Source organism: Schistocerca americana, chromosome 5 (genome assembly GCF_021461395.2).
Source record: "Schistocerca americana isolate TAMUIC-IGC-003095 chromosome 5, iqSchAmer2.1, whole genome shotgun sequence".
NCBI classification, from domain to species: Eukaryota; Metazoa; Arthropoda; class Insecta; order Orthoptera; family Acrididae; genus Schistocerca; species Schistocerca americana.
The window spans coordinates 666755759-666769791 of NC_060123.1; the positions used below are offsets into that span (position 1 = coordinate 666755759).

At 44.6% G+C, this 14033-nt stretch overlaps 1 protein-coding gene across 1 annotated transcript in view; it reads left to right on the forward strand.

Annotated features, from left to right (window-relative positions):
- The window catches only part of LOC124615328 (dickkopf-related protein 3-like), a 170205-nt gene extending 156548 nt beyond the window's left edge, over positions 1–13657 (forward strand). Inside the window, exon 4 of the mRNA XM_047143127.1 lies at positions 10248–13657. Coding sequence (XP_046999083.1) covers positions 10248–10402 — 155 coding nt within the window. The 3' untranslated portion in view covers positions 10403–13657. The remainder of the gene's footprint in view (positions 1–10247) is intronic.
- The last annotated feature ends 376 nt before the right edge of the window (positions 13658–14033 follow it).

Consider the following 14033-nt stretch of genomic DNA (forward strand, 5'->3'; position numbering starts at 1 on the left):
TCGCGAGACGCGCGTCGCGTTGATCTTGTGGACTACAGGCAAATCTCTCCCGAACCTGTTCGACATAATTCTCAACAAAGTTCTTGTGCCAAGAGTAAATTGTAGGCGTCCTTGGAAGTTCTTTAGCGTATGCGGTGCAAAATTTACGCCGAACAATTTTTGCAGAGTTCGTTTCATGAAACGAAAACACAACAGCGAGCACGCTCCGCACCAGTGAAATTAACAATTTTAACTGTAGACTACTCTGGCGCTCCTGGTGGCGGAATGGCGTGCTGAAGCGTTACGGGAATCAAACTGGAGGTTGTTTTCTACGAAATGACACATCCACCGATTCTGCAAGTTATCTCAACAAATTTCTTTATCACTCCAAAGTTGTAAATTGAATCACTCTGTATAGTTTTTCCTGTGCATGCACCGTTTGACACGAAATTCCTTTTATACGAAAAAATATTTCGCCATGTTGTTCAAATGGTTCAAATGGCTCTGAGCACTATGGGACTCAACTTCTGAGGTCATTAGTCCCCTAGAACTTAGAACTAGTTAAACCTAACTAACCTAAGGACATCACAAACATCCATGCCCGAGGCAGGATTCGAACCTGCGACCGTAGGGGTCTTGCGGTTCCAGACTGCAGCGCCTTTAACCGCACGGCCACTTCGGCCGGCGCTATGTTGTATTTTGTTAAACTTTTTGACTGTATTGTAACCAGTAATTTAAAATGTTGTCCATAACTTAGATGTTTATGCTAACCAACTGTTATACAGGTAAAACAACAATGTACTTGTGGCGTGCACATGTTTTTTTTTATGCTAGGCAGTAGTGCGAGGCGTCCTGATGAACACTCACCAGTCGATATGCAGGCTGGGAAATCAGGACGCGCTCAGTGTAAAGACACTTCAGCTATCAAGATATTAGCAGTAAATTTTCAGAGTATTCGGAATAAAGTTCCTGAATTTACTGCCCTCCAGGAAGCGTGTTGCGCGCAAGTTATTCTCGCGACTGAGACCTGGCTGAACCGTGAGATAGGAAGTTCTGAAATATTTAGTGAGGGTTGGAACGTGCATCGGAAAGACAGATTGGACACCGTAGGAGGTGGTGTCTTCATCGCAGTTGACAAAAATATTGTGTCTACTGAGGTCGAAGTAGAGTGTGATTGTGAAGTCATCTGGACACATTTAACAGGGCTAGGAGAAATAAAGTTAATTGTTGGGTGTTATTACCGGCCACCAGGTTCCACCGTAACAGTTCTAGAATCATTCAAAGGGAGTCTACACTCTGTATCGCAGAAGTACCCGGATCATGCTATATTAGTCGGAGGCGACTTCAACCCACCTACTATTGACTGGGATGTCTATGGATTCATTACAGGTGGTACAGACAAGCCGTCGTCTGAATTACTTTTGAACACATTATCCGAAAAGTGTCTTGAGCAGCTAAATCGACAGCCAACGCGTAATGGAATTATTTTAGATCTGGTAGCCACGAACAGACCAGACCTCATCGACGGTTTCTGTGTTGAGACAGGGATTAATGATCATGATGTTGTCATTACGACTATGGTTACGAAAGTTAAAAAGTCGGTCAAGAAGGCTAGAAGAGTATTCTTACTAGAAAGAGCAGATAAGCAGTTGTTAGCATCCCACTTAGTTAATGAATCGACTTCATTTACTTCCGGTACGATGGACGTGGAAGAATTATGGGTAAATTTTAAACACATTGTAAATCACGCATTGGAGAAGTATGTGCCGAAAAAGTGGGTTACGGACGGAAAAGATCCACCGTGGCTTATTAGCGCAATTCGGAGAATGCTCAGGAAACAAAGACAGTTGCACTCGCGATATAAGAAAGATCTGGAGAATGAGGATAGGCAAAAGTTAGTAGAGATTCGTGCTGGTGTAAAAAGAGCGATGCGCGAAGCATACAACCACTACCACCGCATACCTTAGCAAAACATATTGCTGAAAACCCAAGGAAATTCTGGTCTTACGTAAAATCGGTAAGCGGGTCGAAGGCTTCCATCCAGTCACTCACTGATCAGTATGGCCTGGCAACGGAAGACAACAAAACGAAAGCTGAAATTTTAAATTTAGCATTTGAGAAATCTTTCACGCGGGAGGATCGTACGAACATACCGCCGTTTGAGTCTCGTACAGATTCCCGTATGGAGGACATAGTGATAGACATCGCTGGGGTTGTGAAGCAGCTGAATGGGTGGAAAATAAATAAATCGCCAGGTCCTGATGGGACTCTACTGCATTGGCTCCTTACTTAGCTTGCATTTATCGCGAATCTCATGCCCAACGTAAAGTCCCGAGCGACTGGAAAAATGCGCAGGTGACGCCTGTATATAAGAAGGGTAGAAGGACGGATCCTCAAAATTATAGACCAACATCCTTAACATCGGTTTGTTGCAGGATTCTCGAACATATTCTCAGTTCGAATATAATGAATTTCCTTGAGACAGAGAAGTTGCTGTCTATGCATCAGCACGGCTTTAGAAAGCATCGCTCCTGCGAAACTCAAATCGCCTTTTTTTTCACATGATATCTTGCGAACCATGGATGAAGGGTATCAGACGGATGCCATATTCCTTGACTTCCGGAAAGCGTTTGCCTCGGTGCCCCACTGCAGACTCCTAACTAAGGTACGCGCGTACGGGATTGGTTCCCAAATATGTGAGTGGCTCGAAGACTTCTTAAGTAATAGAACCCAGTACTTTGTCCTCGATGGTGAGTGTTCATCGGAGTTGAGGGTATCATCTGGAGTGCCCCAGGGAAGTGTGGTAGGTCCGCTGCTGTTTTCTATCTACATAAATGATCCTTTGGATAGGGTGGAGAGCAATGTGCGGCTGTATGCTGATGATGCTGTGGTGTACAGGAAGGTGTGGTCTTTGAGTGACTCTAGGAGGATACAAGGTGACTTGGACAGGATTTGTGATTGGTGTACAGAATAGCAGCAAACTCTAAATATAAATAAATGTAAATTAATGCAGATGAATAGGAAAAAGAATCCCGTAATGTTTGAATACTTCATTAGTAGCGTAGCGCTTGACACGGTCACGTCGATTAAATATTTGGGCATAACATTGCAGAGCGATATGAAGTGGGACAAGCATGTAATGGCAGTTGTGGGGAGGGCTGATAGTCGTCTTCGGTTCATTGGTAGAATTTTGGGAAGATGTGGTTCATCTGTAAAGGAGACCGCTTATAAAACACTAATACGACCTATTCTCGAGTACTGCTCGAGCATTTGGGACCCCTATCAGGTCGGATTGAGGGAGGACATAGAAGCAATTCAGAGGCGGGCTGCTATATTTGTTACTGGTAGGTTTGATCATCACGCGAGTGTTACGGAAATGCTTCAGGAACTGGGGTGGGAGTCTCTGGAGGAAAGGAGGTGTTCTTTTCGTGAATCGCTGCTGAGGAAATTTAGAGAACCAGCATTTGAGGCTGACTGCAGTACAATCTTACTGCCGCCGACTTACATTTCGCGGAAACACCACAAAGATAAGATAAGAGAGATTAGGGCTCGTACAGAGGCATATAGGCCGTTCTGTTTGGGAGTGGAACAGGGAGAGATGATGCTAGTTGTAGTACGAGGTACCCTCCGCCACGCACAGTATGGTGGATTGCGGGGTATGTATGTAGATGTATTAGTATGTGTCATAGAAAGGATTGATTGAAAATTTTTTGTCGTATGGTGCGCAGTGAAAACCCTTAGAAAACACCAAGGATGTTGTGGTCCACATCACCTCGTAATACATAAAGGACAGTAAAGGGAAACTGGAGATACTCATACCGCAGCTGATGTAGTAACAAATATTAAAAGTCTGCATAGAACGGAGAAGGGGAAATTAATGAACATTTTAGATGAAGAAGATGATGATGGCATTAAAAACGCTAAATATCCTAAACTAGGAGGCTGAGCTTAGAAGAAAAGTAGGCGTTTTGAAACTTGAAGTACCTGCTCTGCGATACACAGTCGTTGTATATCTTTGATACTCCAGCTTATCTGAGAACGGGAGGTAAACTCGTGAGCCGCGGCGTACATCACATCAGAAACTGAGACTCTTATCATTCTGGATCCAAAACTGCCATTAGTACCAGTACCTAGTTTCCTTGCCTGCTGCGTTCAAATTAGATTTACACCACTGCAGTAGAAGCTGCATGCTTGTCAGTAGCATTTTGAGGATTGAAACCTAGATCTTACCTGAACGAAGAAAACGCTAAATAAAGGCATTTGCGACACACCGTGGTAGCAACAGATTCTAGCGCCTTGGGTAGCTAGATGCGTATAGTAGTTTCAATTTCATTTGAGATTTAATGGTTCCCATTGTTCGAGAATCAGCTGCTAGCTGATGTCCATTGACGACCGCGGTGGCCGAGCGGTTCTAGGCGCTTCAGTCCAGAAAAATGTAAATTAATGCAGATGAATAGGAAAAAGAATCCCGTAATGTTTGAATACTCCATTAGTAGTGTAGCGCTTGACACAGTCACGTCGATTAAATATTTGGGCGTAACATTGCAGAGCGATATGAAGTGGGACAAGCATGTAATGGCAGTTGTGGGGAAGGCGGATAGTCGTCTTCGGTTCACTGGTAGAATTTTGGGAAGATGTGGTCCATCTGTAAAGGAGACCGCAGGTCGCAGGTTCGAATCCTGCCTCGGGCATGGACGTGTGTGATGTGCTTAGGTTAATTAGGTTTAAGTAGTTCTAAGTTCTACGGGACTGATGACCTCAGATGTTAAGTCCCATAGTGCTCAGAGCTATTTGAACCATTTTTGAAGTCCATTATCAACAGCAGCCAAGGGCACCTGTAGCTATGGAGAAGGTAGGGCCACATCCCCCTCCCCCCAGCTCTCTGGGAGAGGAAAAATATGATGTAGTAAGGTGTTTTTCTTTCAAGAAAACGATTTAAAAATCAGTATTACACAGGTTTTTCTGAAAATTTTTTGTGGCTATTTACAAGTCGCCATTCGTCATTCAAAATATTGAAAATATACCAGACCTCCAGGTCTAGAGCCCCACTCCCGCCTTCCCCCCCCCCCCCCCCCCCCCCTCCAAAAAAAAAATTGTGTGGGCACCCTTGGCAGCAGCCATTTTTCGTTGAAGCAATTACAAATGGATAATTTCTTTTTTCAATTGATTCAAATGGCTCTAAGCACTATGGGACTTAACATCTGAGGTCATCAGTCCACTAGACTTAGAACTACTTCAACCTAACTAACCTAAGGACATCACACACATCATACCCGATGCAGGATTCGAACCTGCGACCGTAGCAGCAGCATGGTTCTGGACTGAAGCGCCTAGAACCGCTCGGTCACAGGGGCCGGCTTTTCTTGTTTGATGTAGCATAACGAGCGACAGTGAATGAAAAAGAATGAAAGGACGGTAAGCGGAGTCACGTTAGTTAGGATGTCTCCTGCTTTTTCCTTCCCGGGTGTCCTTTAAGAAGTCCAAAGAGATCTCTATTCTAACTTGGCCAAAGGGAAGGAATCTGAATACAAGTACAAGGCTATCACTGAAATTAAGGTAATTTATTTTTATGTCGTGTTACACTCTGAAGAGTAAAAGTCGTGGTTATCATTGAAATGTTTGTGCGCATTGTATGCTTCCTTTGATTTCGATACTTTCATACTGTATTTAGCGGACTCAGGCGCTGCTGTCATGGACTGTGCGGCTGGTCCCCGCGGAGGTTCGAGTCCTCCCTCGGGCATGGGTGTGTGTGTTTGTCCTTAGGATAATTTAGGTTAAGTAGTGTGTAAGCTTAGGGACTGATGACCTTAGCAGTGCCCATAAGATTTCACACACATTTGAACGCCTATGTAATGCGGAATCGACGACTAGATGTTAACGAGAGGCGGGAGTATTGTGTTGACAGTGACAAGCAGTGACAGCATAACTGTTCGGACGGGAGAGCTCAGTGATTTCGAACGAACTGAGTAACAAATGCATGAGAGACATTTCAGCTCATCTAAAGCGGCTCAAGTCGACTGTTGGTGATGTTCAAATGTGTGTGAAATCTTATGGGACTTAACTGCTAAGGTCATCAGTCCCTAAGCTTGCACACTACTTAACCTAAATTATCCTAAGGACAAACACACACACCCATGCCCGAGGCAGGACTCGAACCTCCGCCGGGACCAGCCGCACAGTCCCTGACTGCAGCGCCCAAGATCGCTCGGCTAATCCCGCGCGGCTGTTGGTGATGTGACTGTAAAGAGGAAACGCGAAGAAACAAGCACAGATAAACAAAGGCCAGGCAGACTCCGAGTACTGATGGACAGGCACTGTCGAGCGAGCATTGCGGAAGATGGTTGTAAAAAGTCTCATGGAATCAGCGGAAGGAATCACTCGTGAGAAGCAAAGTGCCACCGGCACGTGCTTAGGACGTCACAAATAACGGGGTAGAATGGTCGAGAAGGTCCCCATCCGCCACAGACTTCCAAGTCAATGCTAAGCCTCATTTGGGGTGGTATAAACACCGCTACCACTGGATACTGGATGACTGGAAATGAGTGATTTGGAGCGATGAATCATCTGTACTCTGTGCCAATCCGATGGATGGGTTTGGGCTTGTCGAATGCCTGGAGAACTTTTACATGCCATCATGTGTAGTGCCAACACTGAAGGTCAGGGGGGGGGGGGGGTGCTATGGTATGGAGGTGTTTTCCGTGGTTAGGGTGTGGTCCCCTTATTGCGCTTAAGAAATCGCTAAGTGCGGAAGGATATGACAACAGTTTTAATTTACAGCATTATGTACTGTGCACAGCAGAGGAACAATTCGGAGATGATGATTGTTTGACCGAGCGAGGTGGCGCAGTGGTTAGCACACTGGACTCGCATTCGGGAGGACGACGGTTCAATCCAGTCTCCAGCCATCCTGATTTAGGTTTTCCGTGATTTCCCTAAATCGTTTCAGGCAAATGCCGGGATGGTTCCTTTGAAAGGACACGGCCGATTTCCTTCCCAATCCTTCCCTAACCCGAGCTTGCGCTCCGTCTCTAATGACCTCGTTGTCGACGGGACGTTAAACACTAATCACCACGACCACGATGATTGGCTCTGAGCACTATGGGACTCAACTGCTGTGGTCATCAGTCCCCTAGAACTTAGAACTACTTACACCTAACTAACCTAAGGACATCACACACATCCATGCCCGAGGCAGGATTCGAACCTGCGACCATAGCAGTCGCACGGTTCCGGACTGCGCGCCTAGAACCGCGAGACCACCGCGGCCGGCGACCACGATGATTGTTTGCATGCACGCTGTCATAAAGCAGCACTGCGAGGCAGTGGTTTGTGGAGAACAACTTTCTTGAAATGGACTGGTCTGCCCAGAGTCCCAACCCGAAGGTGATGGCAAGAATCAGAGAGTCGACTTCGCACCAGATGCCAGCATCTAACATCACTGCATTCTGTGTTTTCGGCTGTTGAAGCAGAATGAACTGCTATTCCTCCACAGAAATTCAGACACCTCATTGAAAGTGTTTCCGGCAGAGCTCAAATTTTCATAACGGCATATGGGGAACACACAACGTATTAATGTCTTCTGAAGGGGTTTCGGGTGCTTTTGACCAGACAGCGTTTCTCTTCGTCGAGGAAAGACGGACTGGAAGGGTGGAAGCAAGACTGCTGGGAAGGAAAATGATTTAGATATACAGACTGTCCATAATTAAAGTTCCAGTATTAAAACGCTGTAGAAACAGAACCACTGCTCAGAATGACATCAAATTTCAACAGCATATTATTGAAGCATGGGGGAAACATCATGGAACAAAACAACAAATTAACGAATATTTTACCAATAGGAGGCACTGTAATCGTCTTAACGTAAATGGGGTCGGTTACAAATGACAGATGAATGGCAATCCGACCGCTGTGATCTGAGCTGCACATTACACCACCCGTACTGCAGAATGTGCATGACTGCACAGATTCTGCAGTGAACAGTTATGGCACTGTTAACCATCCCGCGACAGGGTTGTGCCACATTGGACGGGAAAAATCGGTTTTTAGTTGTGCTGCGGCAAAAACCGCATAAAAAGCAAAATTACACTGGCTTTTAATTGTCGTGAGACTGGCGCAAGACACGTTCGATAGCTGTCCACCTTTTTCGGCTAAAAGTTGAAATCGAGAAACAGCATATTGTGTTGTGACTTGGCAAGACAGCCAAGGCACAATGAGAGGAAGCCGAAAGGCACGCGTTAAGCTCACGCAGATTGGCGTGAGGTCTGGAACAGTTAAAGGAATTAATAGTAGCAAATAAAGTACGTAGTTGATGTAATTGTAGAACATCTCTCTTGACGGTACATGTTATAACCACAATATAAAATAATATCAAATGCTATGGCGCCTTGCTAGGTCGTAGCAAATGACGTAGCTGAAGGCTATGCTAACTATCGTCTCGGCAAATGAGAGCGTAGTTGTCAGTGATCCATCTCTGGCTAAGTCGGCTGTACAACTGGGGCGAGTGCTAAGAAGTCTCTCTAGACCTGCCGTGTGGCGGCGCTCGGTCTGCAATCACTGACAGTGGCGACACGCGGGTCCGACGTATACTAATGGACCGCGGCCGATTTAAAGGCTACCACCTAGCAAGTGTGGTGTCTGGCGGTGACACCACATATTCCACAACAGATCAGGTAGCTTCAGGGGTCACGTTCAGAGTGCGTTGCACAATGCGTGCCTTCAATTCAGCTACGTTCATAATTTGAGCACTGAACATAACATCTTTCAGATAACCTCACAGTCACAACTCATACAGAGTAAGATCAAGCGATCCGGACGGTCACACTGCAGAGAAATGACAGCTGGGGGCTGGTAAGTCTAGCATTTCTGAAATGCCCGTGCAGTAGTCGTTTCACTGGCTGTGCAATGTGAGGAGGACCGTGATCTTGCACAAAAATGATCCTAGTCACACATCCACGCTGTTGAAGGTTTAGAAAGGTGTTGGTGCACAGAAGACTCTCATGTCGTTTACCAACGATGGTAGATGTAACAGGACCCGCAGAACGCCTCTCCTCGAAAAAATACGTCCGTACGGTAAACGATGCCGTCAACCCACGCCGGATAGTCTTCTTTGCAGAATGAAGTGATACCGGTTGATGTGCGTACTGTTTTTCTGTTGCCCATAATCTGCAGTTCTGCTTCTTGACGTGTCTTTGGGGATGGAAATGGGCTTCGTCTGTCTACAGAATGTTCCATGGCCATTCACTGTCCACTTCCCGAGCGAAAGTTTGTCTTTCCAGCAGGTCAGTAGGAAACAACTCCTGAACATGGATGATTTTGTATGAATAGCAATTTTGGATGTTTTGTAGGATTTTGTGCACTGTGCTCGCAGGCATGTCCGAGCAATTCCCTGTGCACTGCATGCTTGCACGCTACTGGTCGACATGTCCTGCAGTTGAGTGGCCACGTCTTCTACAAACGCCAGAACTGCTTCCTCCCTTTCTTATACTGTACATCAGGACCTCTTTTCGTATTTTGTAATCACTTATTCCAGAGTCTTAGCGGTCACGGGCTCAAGCCTTTTTTCGTACCCTTCAGTATCCAGAACTTCAGCAGGGATACTGGGGCATAGTCACGGTTCTTGTAAAGGAGATGTATCAGCAGCACGCGATCCTTCTCGGAGACAGTTATGTGAGGCGTCTCGGTAGCAAACTGAGGAACAGCAGTGTGCCATTAGTCTGTAGGCATGCGTATTATGACGCTTACAGCGCCATCTATTTGTCAAATTTTCGTTAATTTTTTTTCTTCCACGACGTTTTCCCCTGTGTCAAAACGTGATGTTCAAGTTTGACATCATTCTCTTCCTACTTATCATAGTCACCCTATCAAACTTGGGTATGGCTTAGGGTAACTAATATTTTCTATGGTCATCTTATTTTAGACGTCTGCTTGACGCAAACCTCTTAATAGTTACGAATTACACGCTCAATTCATTTTCGTATATCCATAATTAAACCAGACGACTTGGGACGTCAGCTGGTATAATATATGTTAAAAAATGACGTAATTCCTCCAGCTGCATTAAGGTGTTGGTTTTATTGGCAACTAGTTTCGATGTTGTTACATCGTCATCTTCAGGCCCATACTTGTTGACAGTAACCGTATGTGTCTAACACTAGTAGTCACTGGTGAGATAGGCGTGTTCCATGCGGAAGGCAGGTAGTTCCTGTGGAACATTTGTGTACTGCTTAGGGAGGAGAGACTGTACAGTGGTTGTTTTGTTGTTGTTGCAGACGCGGACCGGTGCTCGCCGGCGGCGAACGCGTGCTCGGTGCACGAGTGCCCGCCGGGCCGCGAGTGCTACCTGCACCAGGTGCAGTGCGCCACCGCCGACTGCCCGCCCATCCCGGCCTGCCGGGACCCCGACTACGACGACTACGACGAGTAGGCTCTCCACCGTGCTCTGCCGTGGAGCCACTCCACAGCGTCTGTCTCAGGGAACCCGCAGGACCTAACAGCCTCACTCACCCGCTTCACTTCTTCTGCTTAACGAGACACCTGCTCGGTGGTTCAGTGTCTGGCACTCCATGAAAAATCATTGATAATTTGCGAGCATACACTCAGGTGTCAGAATTGAACTGCCCCAGAAAATATTTCGTACGCCTTAAGGTAGGCAACCCAACCTCCATCATGTGCTCCAGGTACTAATCGAGTAAGCTGGGTTGCCTATCTTAAGGGGCATCAAATATTTTCCAAGCCATTTCACTTCTGCCCACACTATGTAAAACACCCCCATGGGACTTGTTACCATCTGTGAAGTTGTCACGGCCATATTTTCCAGGTGTGAAATTCGTCTGTCCAAAAGAGTGTCGATCTCTTCTTAAATACACACTAGTAATAAAAATGCGATACTGAGTTAGAGGGATCATAGGGGGCATCTTGAGCAGAGAAAGCCAAGTCTGGAAAACTCATCCAACAGAGGTACAGAGCGTCTGCAGAGATTAACTCTCCGACAAATGAGATGAGATTTTTCGGTACCAAATTCCAAGCACAGTTGTGATAGGCGTGGACACCTTCGGCGCCATCTAAGGTCCTCAGTGCTTTCAGATGTTTGCCGTCGAAGGGACTATCGGCAGGGTTTGTCCCCTGTAGTTTCGACGCTCTGTAGATCACTGGATGATTTTTCCGGACATACCTTCCTAAACTCATTTTTCCAAATTTCTAATTAGTTTATCCGCATTTGGGCATTGAAATGAGTGAATGGTAACACTTAAAAGTTCGTGTCGGCCCGGCACTCTACTCTGGATCTCCCGCCACCGCCATCTGAGCATGTTCCTCATGCAACCCAAATTCCCAGCCTGTTATAAACTGTTGACTTAGCGTCGCATACCCATGAACCACTTACTCGCAGTCCCTGTGTCGCGGAAGAGCTTGGGCATGGCGTGCATTCGCACCGAAGACAGGATCACTGGTCGTCGACACCCGATCTCTTACGGGAATCTGGAACTGTGAGTAACGGGTTCTTGGGTAGGCGTGTAACAGGCTTGGAACTTGGGCTGGATGGGAAGTGTGATCGGATGGCCGATGCGGTTGAGGCGCCCGCTCGCGTTGAGCGGGAGGTACGGGTCCGAGTCCCGGTCCGAAACAAATCTTCACCTATTATCAATGATTCATTTCAATGCGGCTAATGTCGTTAAACCATTAGCGCAATCTATTGTGTGGCCACTGGATCAAATAAGATGTCTGTTCTTCCGAAACTCACTTTTGGTCCTAAAGAGAGTTTCTACAACCTTTGAAAGTTTGTCGGTATCCTTTTATTTAACTCTGCGTATTGCTTGTAAATTTACTTGTTTTATCTACTGGGAAATGCTTCTTTAATGTACTTATTTCAATAACAAGTGAGCTTTTTCAGACATTCAGTGCTTTCCAGTATGAATATTTCACTCTGCAGAAGAATGTGCGGTATTCAGAAACATTATGGATTATTAAAACTGTGTGCCGGACCAAGTACCCAACAAGGAACCTTGTACACTGCGGGCGTTGCTGTTACCGACTGAGCTATCCGGGTACGGCTTACGACTCGTTCTCACGGCTTCGTCGTGGTATTGGGAGAATGGAAGTTAAAGCTGTGAGGGCAACTTGTAAGTTGTACCTGTATGGCTCAGTCGGTAAGCGGTTCCAGATTCGAGAATCAGTACGGGACACAATTTTAATCCGTCAGGACGTTTCATTCGAAACTTTATCTGCACATTTACATTCGTCCAACGTTTTGAATTATCCATAGTTGGGTACAAAACTGCAGAAGGTGCGATAGAAATGTACACAAGTGTCCTGTTGAAACGAATTCAACAGTAAAAATAAGTCATGACAGTAACTGCATATGAAGTAAGTCTTGTAGCTTGGAAATAGTATGTACGACTTTCTACATCGTGCAAATTTCACATAATGTTCTACAGTTTCTGGTAGTAATAGCGTAAGCACGAAACTAAAAGCTAAATACGAACATGTAAAACTCAAAATGTTAACAGAATTTTAAAAATGTACGAATTTACAATATAATAGGCGCTAACCCCCTACACCATTGTTTATTGTACCTGTGGAAGATATCCTACAGGATGGCGGGGTTAATCTTCCCGTTGCAGTTGTGAACAGTGAAACTAAAACTTCTTTAATAATTGAGAATTCAACAAATTACTACATCTTTCATCATCAAAGCAATTCGAGACAGTATGGAGTACGTTCGATGTCGAGAATAAACATACATTTACAATTAAGTAGTGATACACAATTATATGGCTTTAAAACATCCGTATCTGGCAAAAATTTGCAGAGAGTGACGAAGTCTTACGTGCATATAATTTATGGTGTCATATTTAAAATACATAAATATCAAAAAGCATGGACAAGATTTTGGTAGGAATTAAGAAGTGGCAGTTCGTACACAACGCATAAAACCGACCCTTAGAACGCAGTGAAACTTTCTCGCATCAGTCGTTTTATGATATTAGAAGTAAGACAGAATACGTAAAAAAATAGACATTAATTTGTCGGTAATTGCTTTAGATATTTTTTAACTGTGAGAAAGTTGCTGCGTCGTGTGAACATAAAAAAAGTGACGGAGAGGAATAAGTTTTAAGGTACTGTCGTTTGTCGCATCACACGCACTAAGCAAAATTTTTGAGGTGATGGAATGATAGCTTCTGATTTTTGATGATTTTTGAACGTTGTCGATTTGCAGCTGACGTAAATCAACATTTCATTTCAAAATTACTGTCCACCTTCTGAAAACTGTGAGTAATGGGAGTACGTAAATCTATAGAATCATTCAAAGATGTTTTTTCGTACTTATGCATTTACAAAGGCATAAGCCTGAAAAAAGGTAAATGACTACACTTTGTAAGGAGTGCCACCTCGAGTTCCTTGGAGACTCACTATTTTCAAGCCATAGTGATGTCTACAGATATACCAAGAGTGTAAATATTTGACTTACAGAAGTCTTTACTTATGTAGCAGCAGACATTTCTAAGCGGAACCATTGTAATACGAATGTTAGTTTTATTGTTTATAGTTACCTCAGCAGACGTTATGAATAATCTATAATTTGTAGCTTAGAACAATGCAAGTATGGAAAAAATACTTATGTGTAGAGTAGCGATTTATGAAATGCTTATTTATAATTGTGAAAATAAATATGAGTACTTAACCCGTGTTCTTTTTCTTTTATGGCCAATTACTAAGCAACAAGAAGTGGAAGCTTTTCATCACTTTGACGCACATGTGCTTGCTTTTTGCAGATAATCTTTACACATTCAACCTCCCATGTGGTGACTTTTTCGTGATACACTAATGAATCCTCCAGAACGCAACCTCTTCTTCACCTGTATTTGCTTTAGATGGGTCAGATAAAAGTGCTTTGTAATTTTTAAACTAGTTCATGACAACTAGTTCATGATATCGAGCAAAAAAAAAAAAAAAAAAAAAAAAAACTGTGGGGGGTGATGGTGGGGCCTACGAACGAAAGTGTGTCGAATAACGTACAGTATGTTATTTATAGTGCTGAAGCAAGTGTTTTCTTTTGT